General features: G+C 28.4%; 3 protein-coding genes across 3 annotated transcripts; 1 reads left to right on the forward strand and 2 right to left on the reverse strand.

Moving 5' to 3' along the window:
- The first annotated feature begins 21 nt into the window (after positions 1-21).
- LOC106354154 (glucuronoxylan 4-O-methyltransferase 3) lies at positions 22-1,283 on the forward strand. Its single transcript, XM_013794033.3, has 2 exons — positions 22-417; positions 567-1,283. Exons 1-2 carry the CDS (start codon positions 121-123, stop codon positions 1,158-1,160), a joined length of 891 nt encoding a protein of 296 aa, XP_013649487.1. The 5' UTR covers positions 22-120; the 3' UTR covers positions 1,161-1,283.
- A 445-nt stretch (positions 1,284-1,728) lies between these two features.
- LOC106354153 (GDSL esterase/lipase At1g71691-like) lies at positions 1,729-5,156 on the reverse strand. The gene is made up of 5 exons (XM_013794032.3): positions 3,582-5,156; positions 3,333-3,454; positions 2,518-2,760; positions 2,180-2,429; positions 1,729-2,106 (listed from the first exon to the last, which is right to left on the reverse strand). The coding sequence occupies exons 1-5, from the start codon at positions 4,303-4,305 to the stop codon at positions 1,883-1,885; spliced, it is 1,563 nt and encodes a 520-aa protein (XP_013649486.2). The 5' UTR covers positions 4,306-5,156; the 3' UTR covers positions 1,729-1,882.
- A 609-nt stretch (positions 5,157-5,765) lies between these two features.
- Positions 5,766-8,864, reverse strand: LOC106354157 (agamous-like MADS-box protein AGL12). Its single transcript, XM_013794036.3, has 7 exons — positions 8,491-8,864; positions 8,258-8,363; positions 7,274-7,338; positions 7,059-7,158; positions 6,401-6,442; positions 6,232-6,273; positions 5,766-6,062 (listed from the first exon to the last, which is right to left on the reverse strand). The coding sequence occupies exons 1-7, from the start codon at positions 8,670-8,672 to the stop codon at positions 5,958-5,960; spliced, it is 642 nt and encodes a 213-aa protein (XP_013649490.1). The 5' UTR covers positions 8,673-8,864; the 3' UTR covers positions 5,766-5,957.
- Positions 8,865-21,570: the final 12,706 nt, after the last annotated feature.

Consider the following 21,570-nt stretch of genomic DNA (forward strand, 5'->3'; position numbering starts at 1 on the left):
AAGCCCAAAAGAAACTTAAAATCTTTTGTCTCTTTGTCCCCTTAACCTTTTTAGTAAACTGTAACGCCTCTCACTTGAACAATTCAAATTAACACAATCACTGTCTCTCCGTCCATCACAATGACAACTAACCTCCACTTTCCGATTACACTGAAACTCATTCTCTCTACCTTAGCATCTCTCCTCGTGATCACTCTCTTCTTCATCACCAGAACCGATTTCTCACCGTCTTCATATCAGCCAGCGCCGGCCAAAACTATCCAGATCTCCAGCTCCTCCACCAGAACTAAAGTACAGAGCCAAAACTCCGTGAGTTGCGGTAAGATCCCTCCTTCGCTCGCCGATGCTCTCATCCACTACGCCGCCTCCAATGTCACTCCCCAGCAAACACTCTCTGAAATCTCCGTCACCAAGAAGGTAAAATTAACAAAAGACTAACAAAACAACATGCAAGTCAAAAACCAAAACTGAGTAACTTTTTTTTTCTTTTTTAACACGGAGGAACTTAAAAAAAAACTGAGTAAACCACGGAGTAACTTAAAAAAAAACTACTTAAATTGCATCAGGTCCTAGACAAGACATCGCCGTGCAACTTTCTTGTGTTTGGTCTTGGCCACGACAGCTTGATGTGGGCGTCACTAAACCACGGAGGAAGAACTATATTCTTAGACGAGGACGAGTCATGGATACGCCGGATCGCCGAGAAGTTCCCTTCTCTGGAATCGTACCACGTACGGTACGAGACCAAGGTGAGAGACGCGGCGGCTCTGATGTCGGCGGCGAGAGATAGAGAGGAGTGCCGTCTCGGTGCGTCGATGGATCTTAGAGTTTCCAAGTGCGAGCTTGCGCTGAAGGGCTTACCGGAGGTGGTTTACGAGAGGGAGTGGGATTTAATCATGGTGGATGCTCCGACGGGGTTTCACGAAGATGCTCCGGGGAGGATGTCGGCGATTTACACGGCGGGGATGCTCGCGAGGAGCCGAAAGAACGGAGAGACCACGGCTGTTTTTGTGCATGATGTGGATAGGACTGTGGAGGATGAGTTCTCTATGGCGTTTCTGTGCAGAGATTACATGACGGAGCAAGAGGGACGGCTCCGCCATTTTACGGTGCCTAGCCACTGGGACTCTAACATCGCCGGCGGTAAATACTGTCCCTAATCCGCCGATGATAAAATGATTTTTAAAAAAAAAAATTATATATATTTTGGCTGTGACCCGTGAGACTATCTAAATGATATTTTAATTCAACATTTTACCGTTTAATCAAATTTCTTCCACCTCTTTTTTTTTTGGACAACAATAACTAAACTATGATTTTTCTTCCATCTAATAATTTAAAACACACTTAATTTTATGTTATAATAAATAAAGTTCTTTAGTAAATTCAAACAAGTTTTGATAAGAAAAATATGGTTAATACAAATTAAATGAAACAATATTTATGTATAAAATACAGAATAATCAATTTGTATTAAATTTCTGTTAAAATAATTTAAAATAAAAATTAAATAAAAAAATTGTAAAAACTTAGTAAATAAAAGAGCAAACACATGGCACACTGATCAACACCCTAATTATACCAATTCAACTGTAAAAATTATTTATTTAACACCTTATTGTAAAATGGTCTTTCTATAGTAGTTAGATCATTATTAAAACAAAACCAGTAGATCTGAGTTGGACCGTTTGGTGATCAAATTTTGACCATTTGGTGAAGCATTTGACGTTTTCAAGAACTAAAAAGTAAAAATGATTTGACTCAAATGTTTTTAACATGAACGAAACTAATGAAAAAACGTTACAAGAACAAATGACAAAGACACGAAACAACACAAAGTTTTATATTACTTCTTGATTGACTCCATAAGAAAGTTAGTCCTCTAATTGAGTCTCGCCAGTTCCTGAATGTTGATAGGAAATGCAACGGTACGATCACCAGCGAACGCTTTCCTAGCCATAATGAGATTAACTTTCTCGGTAGGATGAAAAGCGTCCCAAAACAGGTACTGATCTCTGTTAGGACAAGGCGTCTCAAAGGGAAGACATGTGATTTGACCTCTGTTCCGTCCTATCCCACAACATCCTTTGTCCAAAGTAGTAACTCCTACAAAACCAACACAGCCATTATTACCCATAATTAAGAGTTTGTGTTAGCTAGCTTAAGATTTGGTAGTTACCATAAACCGCCGGGTTAGCGATGATGTCTTCTAACATTTGAGTGATATCGAGATAAATGAATTTAGCATCCGGGAGATTCTGGTTGAGATTGGAGATCATTGTTTTGACGTTTGTGTTGAAAGGAAGAACAAGTTGGTTAACTTCCTCCGAGCATTTACCGTCGGTTCCTTGAGCTAGAATGCTAGGAATGCATCCCATTCTTCCAAGTCCAGCCACTATAAATTTCCGACCACCGAGATTATACAGTCTCTGCATTACCAAAATAAAAACAACACATTTATGATTACATTTCAGCTTCTTGCTTAGTAAGTACTAATTAATGTTTATGATGTATTACGGTGAGATGATTGGCGTAGTGCTGAACCAAGAGATCTCCGAATTGGTGGGCGTTGAATTGGTTACGGGTAGGGAAATTGGGCAACAAGTAGTTGTTGAGATAGTCGTTGCTTCCCATTCCAATGAAGAACAAGCCTCGAGCCACCGAGTCTGCAATGGCCACCGGACCACCGGACTTGCTGGCCATCTGATCTAACGTTGTCTGGAAGTTATGAATCTGCTGGTCGAATGGTATACGCCCCATCTGACCATCGGATTATAAACTCATTACAATTTTCGATGTTTATTAAGAACAAATATATACTTATATGACCATCATGTAAGAGCTTTGAAAGTACTTGAGTTGATTTTTAATGATCAATTCATTTTAGTAAGTATGAATATAAAATTGTTACTAAAATGTATATAAATTTTTCTATAATATCACCAAAAGGATTTCTATATAAATTAAAATTTTGATTTTATACAATTGCATTTTAAAAATACAAGGTACAATATTTTAACAAGTCCTTCAATGTATTAAAAACAGAAACGAATTTAAAATAATAATTTTGCTAAATAAAACACAAACGAATAAATTAATGGTATAGTATATTGGCTTTCAAAAGTTCATATTAGAACATTATAAATGTACGTTTATATTTGAAAACCACGCAAGTATTATGCGTAGTTCTAAAATGTATACTACAAACAAAACAAAAAAAAATTCTAAGAATCGGTTGGTATACTACTACAAGTAATTATTATTAGATCTAGTAAATACATATTTACTTCTTAGTTCTTATAACAAAAGGTAAAAAGTTGCATGCAACTTACAAAGTTTCCTCCGGTGTCAGGAAGAATCCCCGCGGCTGCAGAAGCGTAGTTGACACCACGAAGCACTTGATCTCCGGTAGCTTCCGAGTACGCCGGAATCAATGGCAACCCCAATAGTTGAGCTATATGATATGTGCATGCATGCATGCATCAAATTACTTCATCGATCAGCCTCATCCAAACGTTATCATTTAAAACCTTTTTCCAAATTAGGAGGAAACGAATACCATGTTTTGAAGAGAAACGTACCAATCCCATCGACCATGGTTAAGCCATTGCAGAACCGACCGGTTGGACCGCCATTGAAATCAATGCCATAAGGGAAGTAATTGGCTTTAGCAAAGGAAGGGATGTTATTGTTGTTCCCATTGTCTATGAGAGAGTCACCAAAGACAAACAATGCCGGCACAATGGCATCATTGCCGTCTTGTTTGACTAATGGAGGCGGAGGAGCAGAAATAGGTTCCTCGACCACATGTAATGGAGGCGGAGGAGCAGAAAGAGGTTCCTCAACCACATTTAATGGAGGCGGAGGAGCAGAAATAGGTTCATTAACCACATCTAATGGAGGCGGAGGAGCAAAAATAGGTTCATTAACCACATCTAATGGAGGCGGAGGAGAAGAAGTAGGTTCCTCAATCACAACTAGTGGAGGCGGAGGAGCATAAGTAGGTTCCTCAACCACAACTAGTTGGCCGCAGACGCCATGCAAAAGCTGGATAACCACCAAGAGAAGAGCTGGAAAGTAGCATAGTCGCCGGAAGTAGAAAGCCATATTGTGAAGGTGTTTGAGTTTGATAGGGTTAATTTTATTGGGTGAAGAAAAGTAAGAATTTGAAAGATTTATAGAGGGAAAGAGAGGGGTTTTGGTGAAGAGTAGTAAATGTTTGTATCCGTCTTCTACCACACAGTAATAAAAGCAATTCACGACAATCACAATATGTGAGTTATGGTATATATATAGCATATCCATAAAATCATTATACCATATCCTGTATTTTTTATACACTATATAAACACATAATTCGAAGTGAATGACTTACGTACGTAGATATACAAACATTTATATTATTAGCAGTTAATTTTAGATCAGTTAACGGAACTTATGGTAAAAGGTATGATTAGAGAATAATGTAGTCGTTGAGCTAGTGGAAGATTTGCAAATGCTTAATCAAAAAAAAAAGAACCTCCTTTACAAACGACTACTTTTGTTAAGCTCACAAGGAAGAGGCAAATATAATCAAAAGAAGATAAAAGAAGAGAAATGTTGCATTTGTCTAAAAAAATAAAAAATAAAAAGAGAGAAAGGTTGCATTTAAATTGTCGATGTTCTCAGTGACGTTTAAGGCTTTAAGCTATAGCTTTCAAAGTCAGACAGTCGTGAAGACCAATTATGTTGAAGAAGCGAGAAAAAGCAACAAAAAAGTCTCTTCTAATTCAAGATGGTAGTTATACTAGTAGAAATTCGCATCTTGCTTCCTGAATACTGATCTATTAACTGTAGGGTTGACTTTAAATGTTTAACTTCTCAGACTGTGTGATGGAATGATACAAACGTGGGACCTACTAAATGGTAGTCGTTTTGTTTTTGCCATAAATGGTAGTTCACTCGTATCATCGAATGTTAAGCCACTTTGAAAGTTTCCACATCTATGGAGCATTGTTTTAAGTTTCATGACATTATCAGTTTTCGAATCGAGTCAAATCATTTCGATTTTGTGTTGAAATACCACTTTGTTCTTAACTATCCATTTTCTACGTTGGAGTCTAGAGGTTACATAGATAACAATGTAAATACATTGAAAAAGAGGATATGCATCCTCAGTCAACACAAACCATATAGAGTAAAAACTCTATAAATTAATAATGTTGGTACTATGCCATTTTATTAATTTATAGAATTACTAATTTACAAAAGTTTTATTTTCTGATTTTTTTTATATTTATAATATTTTTTAACAAAATAATTGATTTTACCGTATTTACATTAATTAAATTTTTGAAATTCGACTTTCACCATTAGTGTATTATTTGGTGCATATGAAATATGTTTATAATTTTTTTTAAATGTGGTTTAGATATAATTTTACTAAATATTAGTAAAATATATTGAAGTGTTAAGAAAATAAAAAATAATTCTATCGTGAAATAAAGAAAATAACACAATTGTTTGTTTGTACTTATATAAAATGTATATATACAAAAATTATTAGTTGATGCTTTTAACGGGACCATATATGTATAGGATTTTCTAAAATACTATTATGTAATTATTTTATCGATTTGTATCATATTTTGAACCGATCCAATTCGGAACCGAAAAAAATTATTAATTTATAGTGTTTATTAGTTATCGAGTATTAATTTATTGAGTTTCTATAGTAATCCATAAACTCAAAACATAGATAGAAAGAGTTTAAGTGCAAAGTATACAAACAACACTTATAGTCATTTCGCCGCTCACACCAACAAATTTAAAACAAGAGGAAAAAGTTACAAACAGATTTTCAACAGCCTAGCAAGTACCACATACCTTATTATACTTGTGCATGATTTTAAAACACTAATTATGCTTACCAAAGATTATTTGAATTCGTAAGACATAGTCTTCAAATATCCTATGGTCTAGAACTGAAATATTTCACTTGGCATGGCTAGTGGAATATAAGAATAGTTAGTCTCCACTGTTGCGAAGTTAGCATCTAATATGCTATTGTTGTTCTCCTCTATCTGCATTATTTCACCAACACAGCAACAAAGTAAAGCGTTAGGGCAAATCAGTCTAAATATCATTGGAATGTTGTGACTATAGCAAGATATACATTTGGATATAACTCTCATATAGATCTCCAACTTCATAAGAAGTGCAATTATAACAATTTCATAGTAAATTTGATACCTTATCGAGGAGATACTTGTTGGCATTTTTGAGGACTCCTTCCTTCACACAGACATACAAAACCGTTGAGCAATGTTAATTTAATGTTTTGTTTTTCTAAACCAAAATCCTGACTCATACGTACTGATTTATATGAAGCTGAATATACAATATGATGTAATGGGCTTACCTTGTTCCTCAAGGATTGAATTTCTTGAAGCATAATCTCCATCTGCAACATTACATATAAACTTCTTTATAATAGAAACATATAACTTTTTGCCAAAAAAACAGAGATATGCAGTAGAAACTCTATAAATGAATAAACACGATAAATTAATACAAAAAAATCCCGAGTTAGGCCAGTTAAATATGACACAAATCGATAAGATAATAAGATAATATTTTTTTAAGAAAATTCAATGTAAATATATAATCCTATTAAAATCATAAATTAATAATTTGTATACATATATAATCCTATTAAAATCATAAATTAATAATTTATATAAGTACAAAAAAATAATTCATCTATGTTTTCTTAACATTTCAATATATTTGACAATAATATTATAAAGCAACACTTAAATTCTATGAAAGATATTTTATGTACACCAAGTAATATAATAAAATATAAAATATCTTTCTAAAATTTCATTAATGTATATATATATCTAAAAATGAAAGTTTTATAAATTAATAACTCTATAAAGTAATAAAACACCATAATCCCAACATTATTAATTTATAGAATTTTACTGTATAATTTTCCTAATCTGCAGTATTTAATATTTATTTTCCATAACATATTGATTGTACATCTATACAAGCATTAATGTCATGTATACCTTAGCAGAGCGGATCTGAGAAATCCAATACTCAAGATGCTTCTCTAGCAGAAGAAGTTCTTCAAGATTCATCGCCCCATCTCCTCCTCCAAACATATACCTGAATCCATTTTATTATTACATATGTATGTATGTATGTATGTATGTACGAATTTATAATCCATAAGAACAACTTAGTAAGGAAGTAGCTAATGTGTAAATAGCTAAACATATACCTTATTCCTTTCTGAAGCATCTCAACCTCTTTCTTAAGCACATTGACCTCAATATCTTTCGGATCCTAAATAATCAAATCTCGTTTCAATGTTTCTATTATTTGTAAATAATAATGTTAAGTTACAATTAGGAACCATGTCCGTACTGACCGTACATATAGACAGACGTACATGTATTTATTCCAAAAATGTATAGATATCATGCGTAAAAAACAAAAAAATAGGAGTATGTACATGGTTCCGCGCGTGCCAATGACAACAGCTTAGGGCTACGTTTTTTAAGTGTCTAGGGCAACTTTTATCAAAAGACTGTGCTGAGATAAAATAATATGATACTTCGTTCGAAATATAATGTGATTAAAGAACAAAAATATTCAAATATTTTTAAAGTGTTATGGGTATTGTTGTCTCTAAAGCATCTTTTACTTTAACAGTAATAGTTTAAATTGTTTTGCTTTACCAATAAAAATTGAAACAATATTACTTGTTTTTGTTTTCATTTATACTTGTAGTACAAACGTTCCACAATATGTGAGTGACTCACACTAGTAGACAAAATTAATAAATCAGAAAATGGGAGCGGTAGTTGCAACGACTGTTTACTTCATAACTATTAATTTCATGTATAACCGGAATCTGGTGCCCTACCTAGCTTGCAGACTATTTTAATTCAAATCAGTTAATTATGAACAACGCCCAACAGAGTTTCGCTTTGCATGTCCACACGTGTTACCAAATAGCATAATATCAAAATAAGGAGTATATTTATACGGAAAAATAAGAAACAGAAAACCCCATAGAACGAAATGAAAAGAAATGATTAACGGTGTTTATGAGACGTTGAGCACCGGCTAGTTTTAATAAAACCAAAAATGGCATAACAACCAAACAGTTTCAAAAGTTAATTCCAAAACTCAAAGAGAAAAGTTTTATATAAGTCCGCAAGGAAATAAAGAATTAAAATGAAAGAGAGGAGAGACGTACAAGATTTGGGGGTTGAAATTGTTCTTGAGAAGTAAAAGTAGCAGAAGAAGAACCACGATGACCACCAGTACACTTCATGTACTTATCAATCACCCCCTCCATTGTTCTGTTTTTTATAAATCAATTTTATATATATATAAGTTTCTATTTAATTACATTAAAACACAAATAAGGGAATTCTTGAAAAAAAAAATACATATATGAAGACTATGAGATATATAATACATTAATACCCTTTAGTTGCAAGCTCAAAGAGCTTGCCCTGAGGAGAAAAAATTACAACACCAATCTCGGCGTCACAGAGCACAGAGAGCTCCTTAGCCTTTTTGAGAAGACCAGTTCTCCTTTTGCAGAACGTTACTTGTCTGTGAACCGGGTTCTCGATCCTCTTCAGCTGAATCTTTCCACGAACCATCTCTATATGATGCTTTTAAGGTTTGGATTTGTGTTTAAGTTTGGATTTGAAGTTAGAACGTGGATCAACCTCCCACTAGTTTGAACTAGCTTCAAGGTTCCCCACTTACTGTTTCGGTTTCTCTTTTTTTTTCTTGGGAGAAAACTGTGAAGTTATGACCAACACCTTCTTCTCTTTATATATAATCTCCATATACAGATCCCCCCCCCCCCCCCCCCCCCCCCCACTCACTTCTGTGCTTCTTATTAAAACACCTTTTTTTCCACAAACCCTCATTTCCATTTATATATAATATATGTATGTGCCCATATATGTTATATTATATGTAACTATGCATTCATACAAAGTATATAGCTACACAAGCGAAAGCTCCTTCTAAAGCATTGTTTGTTATTTTATGGGTTTGTATATCACACACTTTCCCTTCTTCTCTAGCTTGTATAAAATAAACTTTTAGGTTATACTTGATTGATTGATCTTACATCGGAGTGACATATGACTTGGCATGCACTAATTGATTCAACATGTATACTATATTTATATAAATTTAACTATATTATAAAATACCTAATAATCCAAATATTTTTCTAATTTAATAGGTTATTTGAAGTATGATGAAGAATGTACTTATCATTGGTAATAATTTCTAGTTTGCTACCTTTTTTTTTTTGGGAACTAGTTTGCTACCTAATATACCTATCAAAGACCAATACTCTTATAGCTTACATGTTTTGACTGAATTCATATCTAAGAGTATCTCCAAAAAGAAACTCTATAACTTCAAATATAGAGTTTTTTTAGAACAAGACTCTTATCCATCTTCTTGCTCTAAAAAAAAACTTCAAAATTTCAAATTTAGAGTTTTGAGTAGTAAAACTTCATATTTGAAATTTCACTACTCAAAACTCTAAATTTGAAGTTTCATCTTTTATTTGCATTTTGGTCATTATAAATAATTATACATCACATTTATGATTCTTAAGTATTTTCTCATTCATAGTTTTAATTAATATTTATAACTTTTGTATATTTTAAATATTTCAAATTTATTTTTATAAATTAAAATTTTACACATAAGTTTAAAAAAAAAATCAAAATAAGATTTATAATATTTTAAAAGTAGAATTAGACAACAAGAATATTACAAAAGAAACTTAATAATTTTTTTTAAAGAAGATATATACATGAAGACATAATTATTACACAAATTTAAATATTACAACAACACTAATTTTAATGAAACTTCTAAAATATTGTCTAAACAAATTTTGTATAACCGAAAATGGAGCATTAATAAAATAATTTTATGTAATGATGTGGTATTTTGCTTGTAGTTTAATATTTAATTATCTATTTCTATTTATAATTTTATATTTTAGTGTAAGATTTATTAATTAATATTACAATAATATTTTATATATGTGCTTGTTATCTACAAAAGTTTTATGAATTTATATTAATTATGACAAATATAAAGAGCATAGTATAAATTACAAATAATTTTGAAATTAAATTTAAAGTTTTGGTTTTGGATAATAACACTTTGAAACTTCAAATATAGAATTTGCAAAACTCTATAATAGAAAGTCTTTTTAGAGATGCTCTAAGAACGAATGTATATACTCGATCAATGCTCAACCGCACAACAATAATCATTGAAACGTTGATGAAATTTATATCAAGGTCAATTATGAAATTTAATGATAAGAACGACACTTTTGGTTTCTTATATATATGTTCAGTTATATACTGGTCGATGGGGATTCTTAGCCCACTCTTAACCACTAAAAGTACAAAACAAGTGATGGTCACTAAGAAATAAGTATAATTAGTCAATATCTAAAGTGGGTATTATGTTCATCTCATCGTGGTGGAGAACCAATGACCTGCCCATGTTAGGTTCCAATGTAGCCTTTTTGGCTATGTAATATATTTATCTATTTATTTGATCCATTTCAAAATGTTTTTTGGCCATCTTGCTTTGCCCTTTGTCTACGTGACAACTCCTGAATCTTATTCTTCAGCAGTACGTGGTTTTCAACTATCTTTTCTTCTTGGAATATGGAATTACTTTCCCTATACATGCATAGAAAATACGCCAATTTATTCCAAATATATATATACCTATATACATTAGTTGTTTATTTTATTTTTTTAACTGAACATTAGTTGTTTAGTTAATCTTTACAGATCATATGAAAGAACTTTTGGTTAAGCATAGTTATTTTAAGGACTAATGATGTACTTGTAACCATTTGTTTCTCTCTCTTAAATCCACTCTTATATCCTATATTTGATGTAACCGGAGATAAAGTTCGGGTAAAATATAGAGATGCAAAAAATAAACAAAAATAGTATGAAGCATTGATATTAGTAAGATTTATGGCTGAGCTTCAGAAACTGGTTGCTGTACAAAATTGTGACCTACTAACTACTTTTTTTTAATTACTAATTTTCTTGTTTAACGTACTAATGAAATTTTTACAAATTAATGTCTCCAGAAAATGATTATACCTTTATAGTACTAACAACCACAATCTGGGGCAAGCAACTGTCTCACAGTTTTTACTAAATTTGTTTCATTCTTGTATTTATTTCCAGCGTAAATTATAACATCCAAATTAAATCCCACCATGAAGAAGTAAGGATTTAATGAATGAAAAATCGTCTTCCTTTAGAGATATTTTTAGCTAATATAAGAGTATAATCCTTTTAATTAATTTGATTCATCTATACAAAATCTAAATCTATTTGAATATTTTCAACACATTTTTTTATATAATAGACAAACTTTAAAATGTAAAAGTAGAGATTAGTTTATCTCTAATATATTTTTTATAATAGAATAATGTTATATTTGACTCTATATGAAAATATCATTATTATATAAATAGAAAAAAAAACGTTCATTTATTATAAAAGAATATATTGGAGAGAAATTCACATATATTTCATATATAATTCATCTATTAAAAAATAAAAAAATAGTAGAAGTGGGTTTCAGATTGTTTAAATATATGACAATTTAGTCGGGATGTATTCAAATAATCATCTTTTTGTAGCCAAGGTTAGTATCCAAGATATTATCAGAACGGGGCTCCTCTACAAATGGTTTGAGTTTGCCGGCCACTACAACATAATAGAATTGTTGTGGAAGCAAAGTTCTAACTAGCTAAAATAGTACGTGGTCAAAAAATGTATTAGGACACTACATTACTATCTTAATCCTTTTAAAAATTTGGTTCACGGTTTGAACAGACTATTTCTAAGACAGAAGGATAAAGAGGGAGACGTTTATCTCTATAAGGTAGGTACGATGGACTGATAGGTCAGGTTAAGTAAGCAAGAAGGGAGTAGAATTAATAATCTTGGCAAATCAAAATGTGTCAAACATGCAAAATCCAGAAAGTGTGTGTTCGATCAGTTACTTATTTTGCCTTGCATCTTTGATCTCATTGGCTCTCAAGATCGTATCTATGATTGACACATGGTTTATTTTTCTTGTCTTGTAAGGCCATAAAGTGTCTTTTTATTCCCCACTCCCTATATTTTTTGTATTTAATTTTATAATATTTAATATTTATCTTAATACATGATTTTAATCTTATTCTATTTTTTCCTCTAAAATAGAGTACAGAGTAAAAATGTTCCAATTGTATTCTATTTTCTACTATATAATAGTGTAAACCTATTTTTTATTTTATATATAGAATAATTTTTTATTATTTTTTGTTTATCACTCTATTTTTTACTCTAAAATAAAATATAAACAGCATCTAATTCTATTATAGAATTATTCTATTTTAGAAGAAAAAACAGAATAAACCATTGGAGATGATTAGTTTAACTATGAGTACAATCCGATCTGCGAGTGGTTTTCTTGAGTTAACTTCAGTATAAACATTAATATAATATGTGATAGACTAATTAGTAGAATTATTACACATTCAAACCAATTATTTTTGGGTCGATGGACTTTATCGGTGACGTTAACCTTACTGGAGTATAAGATATCGGGTTCGCAAAAGTTTATGTTTCAGCCAAAAACTTTTTGGCAAGAAAAATAATATATTTTTAAACTAAAAATAATATAATTTTTTTTTTAATTTCTGCAGCTACGACCAGCACAGATCAGTGACTTTAATAGTTTAACGTATTAAAAAAAAGAACCAATGACACCATCTGCATCAAAAATATCTCAACTCAAACCTATCACCACAAAAACTAATATTTTATTACGAAAATCGTTCAAACGCTTAAAAATCTATGTCAAATTTTTTTATTTGAGAGTTTGGTATGACTTTCTTTAATTTAGACTCTCGCATTAAAATATTTGAGAGATACCGAATAATAATGCCCTTAATTAATACATATGTATGCGTTGTATATGAGTCTGTCATGTACGTGTGAAGGATAATGCTTAAGACTACGAAGGAAACAAAATAAAGGACAGTTAAAAAGGAGAAAATACAAAAGTTATTATTAATATCTAAATTTACAAGAAGCACTAAACTTATGTAGTAGTGTTCCCAACTTCCCATTGAATCATTGAATCTTTAAAAGAAAGGACTAGATGCCTTAGGATAATTAAGATTGCCTTTATATTCTTATTAATCCTCAACTAATTATGCACTATATATTTGGTTAAATACATTTGTTATTGGAGGAATCATTGTACTATTATTTTGGGGCTGATTATAAACCTCTGTAATAGTTAAGCATAGCTAACTTTGTTACAGATTAAGATTTAGTGTCTTTAGTATTTTTTAAAAACAGTTCTAGAAAATAAATTTATAACAATACAAGAATATATAAACAATAAAATAGTCTATGACTCAAGTTTGTTTAAAATATATATAGTTTTTTCTTTGTAACTTCAAATATACTCTCTTTGTTTCAAAAAAATCTATATTTAAATAAAAAAATGTTTCAAAAATATATATGTTTTACATTTTCAACATATAAATTAATTGCAAATTGTATACTGCAAAAAATATAATTGTATTTATAAAGATTGTATTAGGTTAAAAGTTGTGGGGAATAGTTGATAATGGAAAATAATGCATTGGTAATTAAAATTTGATATATTTTTTTAATAAGTGTGAAAAACTTAAAACATGCATCTTTGTAAAATGGAGAGTATATAGTTACTATCTCAAACCAATGATAGAAATAGATTCCAACCTATTCATTTCATCAACTAATAATCTTTACAGCGATCAAACATTCAAATCAGATAGAAGCTCCAACGGACAAAGTTCTTCACTCACTTTTACATACTTTTGAGTGTACCATTTTTTTTTTTTTAGTGACAAAAAAAAAAGAGTGTACCATTTTTAATTGATTAAGATTGGCTTAGTCATTATAGAGTTTTTATAAAGGAAATTCTTGCTCTTCCTCCCAATAGTTATTGTGATCTTCCTCAAATGTGCAGGCAACCTGAACCATAGTCATCCATAAATCTCCGGCGATAGATCGTTCCTCATCTTTTATAAGAACCATCCATATCACAGACATATCCAACTGGCACAAAGGATATAAGTCTACTATTTTGTCCCGAATAATTACATAATTTTTATAGGATAAATTAGTAAATATGATAACATCATATGTTTACAAAATTATTTATAAATAAATAGTTCCACTTATATCATAATCTAAATTTTTTTTATATAAATTTATGCATACAAATATTATACAACTTCATTTATACAACATTATCGGATGAGATGTTTCTAAAAATTATTTCTTTATAAATCAATATCTTCATAAATTTTCAAAATTTTCAAAATTTTAACATTATTGATTTATAAAATTTCTATATATGTATAAACAAATGCAGTCAAAAAATTAAGAGATAAAAAATATTTTGTATAAAATGATATGAGAGAAAAAAAAATTCTCTCAAAGAATCATTTTTCTATAAAAGAAATTCTAGAATGACCAGATCAGCGATGAATGATTAAAAATGAATCTTTAAAGTAATTAATATTTATTCAATAATGTTATAATTAGTGGTGGTGATGCGAGACGGGATGCAGTGGAGCATCCAGCCATCCACAAAATGGGGTCACAGCTTATAGAATAATCCGTACACCAAGTTGATTTTTAACAAACGCCAATTTGATTTAGTTAAATGGGAAATATGCAGGCTTTTGTATTTTATTTCGTTCTATTTATTTAACAATGTTTTATGATACCAACACTAATATTTTGAGGCATATGCCATATTTGGGAAAAACTATAATTCAAAAAAAAATACTATCCTTCCTTTTCCCATAACAATCATAACAATACTATACAATTAATTATGGAGAACAATGTGAATAATTATCTCCAAAGTAATTAACAATGTGTTCAAGTACTTCTGCTATTCTTCTGTTCATCGTTTCTGTGCACCAAACGAATTTTATTAAGAAGAGCTTAAGTACTTTTGTAGAAACTTTTTTCAAAAAAAAACTTTTGACACAAAAAAAATTGAGGAAAAACTGAAAGCCGAGAGATCCAGATTTTGATTTTATTTTCTTGTGCCAACTACTACCAAGAGTGAGATAGCTTGTGGAAGATAAACTAGGAGGTTGATTGTTTGTAGTTTCTAAAATGGTTTTTGATTTTTGGTTTTCTAAAAATTACTTTTTTGCCAATCAAGATTTTTGAAAAATAGATTTCCTAAATTTTAGAGAAACTAGATTTTGAAATAACTACCTAATTTTTAGCAAAAACTAAAAACTACATTTTCTTGGATTCCTTGAGCAATGTACGTGATTTGTTTTCTTTTTTTTTTCTTTTTGCTGAATTATTAGTATATCTATATCCATGCATTAATATAGTATAAACAACAAAAATACATTAGTGATAACTATTCCAAAAAATAGTAAGAATCACTAAGAAAAAATAAACAAAATTTTTTTTTGTCTATCATGTAAATTTAAATTCTAAAATTACAAAATAAAAATCATCCAAACAATCATCACCTAAGTAAAAAGCATTTGTACATATCAATAATATTTTAAAAAATTTCAACAAAATAAAATTAATTATTTAAATTTACTTTATGTAAAGTTTACATGTTTTTTAATAATCTATAGGTATTATTTGCCAAAATTTATAGTACATTTTTACTAATCATAAAAAAAAATCTTTAATGTAGTAAGACTACTTTATTAATTAAATGATATTTTATTTAGATTAAAATATTTGAATTACATAAATTTTATTTGTATTCATATTTTCTGTTTTGAAATAATTTTATCAAATAAGTTTATGTGTATTTTGATGATAATATTTTATATTTTATTATTTTAGAGTAAAGTGTTAATAATATCTATATTATTAAAGTTGAAGTACACATTGGGATTGTTTGGCAATATGAATAGTAGTTAAAAAATAGTACTGTTTGGAAACATGGATAGCAATAAATTAGAAAAAACAATAATGGGCTTATGCTACTAAAAAAAATTGAAAGTCCATTACATTATATTAAAAAGTAATGGATCTATGTTACTTGATATATATATTCAAATCAAAATAATAATTTAAAATTAATTTATATCAAAAATTCATTCAAAAATATACATATATTCAAAATTTGATTTTTACTAACATATTTTCCAATAACTATTATAATTTTTTTAAATATATATAATAAAAATACAATACAAAATCCAATTTCAAACACCAACTTAAATTATGGTTTTATATTTCACATTAAGTTTTAAAATATAATATGTGATTATTTATATGATTGTACGTATAAAATATTATTAATTATAAGAAAACTTATTTGATGGTACGTATAAAATACGATTAGTTATATGATAACACATATTTTGTAACCTATGATAACACATATAGGATATATATAATAGTGATTAGGGGTGGACGTTCGGATTCGTTTTCGGGTCTTTTTGAGATTTCGTGTTCAGTTCAGATCTTTGAAGATTTGGTTCTGATTTGGATAACCAATTTAAATAGGTTTGGTTTAAATATTTGGATAGAGAATTAATAATTATTTAAGTATTTTTAGAGTTTTGAGTATTTTTTTAACTATTTAAGATATTTACGTTTAATTATTTGTATATATTTTCAAGCATTTATGCGAACTTAAAAGTATCATATATATAAGTATATAAATCTATTTTGGATACCCAAAATAATTCGGTTCGGATCGGATTAGGTTTCAATTATTCAAATACCAAAATTTTGAATAATTCAGATATTTAATCAATTCTGGTTCGGATTTAGTACTACTTATTCGGATTAAGATCGGTTTGAATCTTCGAATTCAAGTTTTTTACTCAACCCTAAATAGTGACATAAGAAGCAAATATCATCATATTTTTTTTTAAAAAAAATAGACCCGCACGGGCGTGCGGGTCAAAATCTAGTTTTTATATTAAAATCAAAAACCAAAAACCAAAATCTAAAGCAACCATTCATGATTTTCAAAAAACTAAAAGCTACTGCAAAATCAAAAACCAAAAACTAAAAACTAAAATCCAAAAACCATTAAAACAATCATCACCTAGGTACATACAAAATTGTGGAAATATTGATGATCCTCATTCCTCACATATGTGTCAAACCGAGGTGTGCCGTAGACGCTTAATTTCGGTTGGTTTTCTCAATTCGTCGGGAGGAAGCAGTAATAGCTAATAAGGAGAACATAGAGCGGAAATCAGATTAGTTAATTAGTGGTAGACTGGTAGGCATGAAAGAAAAAGAGAGAATTATAATATACTAAAAGAAAATTGATTCGTATCCCAAAATTTTGTCATAGATTTGTTAAGAGGCATCACTGAATTGTCATGAATTTGTTGAATCCAGACAACATTATTGTAGCTCATAAACTTGTATATAATCTGAAATTTCACCAACAGTGGTTTATAATCTGGTACATTTTTAAGGCTGGTAATGCAATGAACTCAAAGAAATTTTGATTACTTTTGGTGATAAAATTAAAAACTAACTGAAAGGTTTGATCTACAGGATCATGAAAATCTTTTTTATTTTATTTTGTATTCCTCTAATTATCATTTCGTTAAATTTAAAATAGGTGTTTAAAATTTAAAATAGTTAACAAAATAAACAATAATAAAAAATATTTTCATGATTAACTATTTTAAATTTAGATAATTATCATTTATTGTTTTAGAGTTTTATGTTTATTTTATATATAATCGTTTAAATTAATTATTTGTATTCAGTTTATAATTTGATTAATAAAAATTAAGAGTTTTTCGAAATATCTTTTTGCATCACATAATGTTTGCCTCTATAATGTTTCGTCAATCCAAATTTCAAAATAAAGATGTTTATCCATATAAATACAAAAAGCTTAAGGACATGCTTTCAAGATGGTTTACTTTACCATAAAAAAATGTCATCCACAAAGTCATGCATGACTTTAGCAATGCCAATATACATCGTATGTTTCAAACTTTCAAATCTATTTGTGCAACTCTACTAAGTGCAATGGTTGATTTTTGATGGAATTCTTAAGAAAAATAAAAAAGACATTAGGTTTTTTTTTGTTAAATGGTAAATATCATTGATGACAATGAAAGTCTGGTTACAACGTAATTGAAAACCACATTCTGTTAATAGCCAATTTGACCCTAGTGACCACAAAAGACATTAGGTTGTTAAGGAAAATGTGTCTCACAAAAAGAAACAACGGAGAATTAGGGTTTAGGGGACATATATTCAATGTTTCAACCAAGCTTTGCTGGTCACATTACAAATATCTTTCCTTTCGAACAAAACTATTTCGGATTTAACATCTGTACATCAAAATCATCAATTCCCCTTAACTATAAATATTCGATTTAAGATGATACTAGATTTTGACCCGTGCAACCGCACGGGTGTTTGTTTTTACTTTTTTATAAATAAATTATTGTTTTACAACATAAATGATATATATTTTTAATGTTAATCATACACTTAAATGTTAATCAATAATTTTATAATTTACATGTTATAATTAATTAATTATTTAAACCTTATGTATTTGCCACTTTTTATTATATATTTATCTTATTATATTTGCATTTAGTTATTAAGCAAATTAATATATTCATGAGAAAATATATTTAAAAAATATTTTGTATTTAATTTAGGATAAATTCTGACCCGTATTTCAAAACTGGATTTCTTTTTACCAATATTTTTATGCTTATTCATTTTAGATAATTTATTATTGTATATATAAAAGTGTAAGATATGTTAATTTTTAGACATGTATTATATAGTTTGTTAATTTTAAGCCGTTCTATCATCATATTATATTTTAAATAAATAGTTTATATTTATGAAAATAAAATTTATAAATTTATCAATTGAATATAATTTATCATATTTATTTTAGTATAATAATTATATTTTAACATGATCATGACTATAAAAATAGATAAAATATGATATAATTTATTTATTTTCATTTCTAAACGATAACTTAAAATACATTAAGTTATTGTTTAAATATTTTTACACATATTTATTAGAATTTTTTAAATATAGTATATAAATATATACTATATTTAAAATGAAAATATATTATGATTAAAGTAGTTACAAAGATTTTATATTATTAACTTTATAGAAATACATGTTAATTTTTATACATGTATTATATAGTTTGATAATGTTAACCCATCTTACCAACATATTAGATTTTATTTTTGAACATAAATATTTTATAATTACGAAAATAAAATATATAAATATATAAATTTAATACAATTTTATTATATTTAGCTCAATATAATAATTTTATTTAGCTCAATATAATAATTTTATTTTAATATGATTGATTATGATTATATAATAAATAAAATATTATAGATTTTTTTATTTTTCTTTTTATATAACTGAATATATTAATATATAATAATATTTTAAACTAATTTCGAAATTAGTGAAAATATTTAAATATAATTTCGAAAATGAAGATCTTGTAAAAATCTTTTCAAACATATTTGTTAAATTTTTAAAATAAATATATTTATATTTAAAATGAAAAGATATCAAAAGATATTATGATTAAAATATTTTAAAATTTCTATTTATTATTAGTCTGAATTAAAATGTAGTATGAATTTCTATGAATAGGTCCATTAGGTCTATTTTTAAAAAAATCACACATGAATCAAAGTTGTGACTTCTGTTTTAATATATAAGATATTTTGAACCAAAGATTATACAAATAAACCCTAATATGAAAGGGCTATAAAGTTAAAGCCCAAATACAATTTATTGGGCCCAGGTTGTCATGATCAGGTCCAACACTAAGTTTTTTCTGGGTAAAGTTAGAACCTTTGTTCACTTTTTGTTACGTCTTTTGTTTATTATCAGCACTTTTCAAATATATATATTTTTAATTTTATCTAGTCTTTTTATATTGCAATGCATTTCTTATTACCTTTTGCAATTTGGAACGTGGGCTGCTAGTTTTGCACAATTTGTATTTTTTTAAAGGAAAAAATGATGAGAGGCTTTCTTTTGGGTAATTTAGTTTTTTTGCTTTCGGCTCTTTTTCATTATTACCTTTAATGTGCATGTTATATGGTTTAATCAAAGAACATGATGTTCGTTTTTAACTCAGTTATTTATTACTTTGAATGCTTAGATTAGATCCATATATTTAATCATTATTTTGCAGTTTGCACCAACACCTTCGGAGTTCATTCCATAAAATTAGAACGCTACAAAAATTGGAATTTCGTTTTCACCTTTTTATTGCCCACGAACTTATTATATATATAGATTTGTTTTTTTTTTTTAAAAAATTTAATAAAACAAAATTCATAAGGAATAAAAAGTACATTGACAATTGTCTAACTTCTTTAGTTATATGCTTATCGTAAGAATATAAAACTTTGGTGCTTTCAATTATTGAAAGTTTGGATTATCTCGCTGTATTTTGTTATAAGAAATTTTTGGGTTCACCCCCTAAGTGAATCTATAGATTCACCTTTTATTGGTTATTTTATATACAGATTTTTCCAAAAAAAAAACAGAATATTTAAAATTATATTTTTAAATAAAAGAATAGAAAATAAATAAAAAAGTATAATAACAATAAAAAAATGATTTTTTTAATATTGTTAAAACCGTTCATACTAAACACTAAACCCTAAACATGAAATTCTAAATCTTTAGGTAAACACTAAATCCTAAACCCTTGGATAAATCCTAAATCCATGACAAACTCATAACCTTTGGAATATATCTTTACCCAAGAGTTTAGGGTTTACCCAAGGGTTTAGGATTTACCCAAAGGTTTAGGATTTAATATTTAGAGTTTAGAGTTTAGGGTTTAGTATGAACGGCTTTAACAAAATTCTTTTTTTACAGCTGCTACTATTTTTTTTTTATATTTTACCTAATGGTTTAGGGTTTATCCAAGAGTTTATGGTTTAGGGTTTAATGTTTAGGATTTAGGGTATAGGGTTTAGTATGAGCGACTTTAACAATATTAAAAAAATTCGTTTTTATTGTTATTACATTTTTTATTTATTTTTTATCCTTTTATTTTAAAAAATAAATTCTAAATATTCTGTTTCCTTTTTTAAAAAGATCTGTATATAAAATAATCAATTTTTATTGGTTGGTGAACCAATTCTCTTTTGTTATAATGCCCTTTTAAAATGAGATAACATAAAAATGACTATCTTCGTTTTAACGATTTTAATTAATAAATTTCAAACAATTCCTCTATAGAAAAATAATGGATGTTCAAATCCAACTACTCCCTCTGTTGTCCTTAACACAAATAAAGCAGCAAAGAGAGCGTAGCTTGGACCCCTAGAAAAATATATTGTACTTTTAGTAGTGATTGTAATCATATCTTTTCTTGATGATATGATTTTTTTATATAGATTATAATCTACTTACT

The sequence above is a fragment of the Brassica napus genome, chromosome A7 (assembly GCF_020379485.1).
Source record: "Brassica napus cultivar Da-Ae chromosome A7, Da-Ae, whole genome shotgun sequence".
NCBI lineage: Eukaryota > Viridiplantae > Streptophyta > Magnoliopsida > Brassicales > Brassicaceae > Brassica > Brassica napus.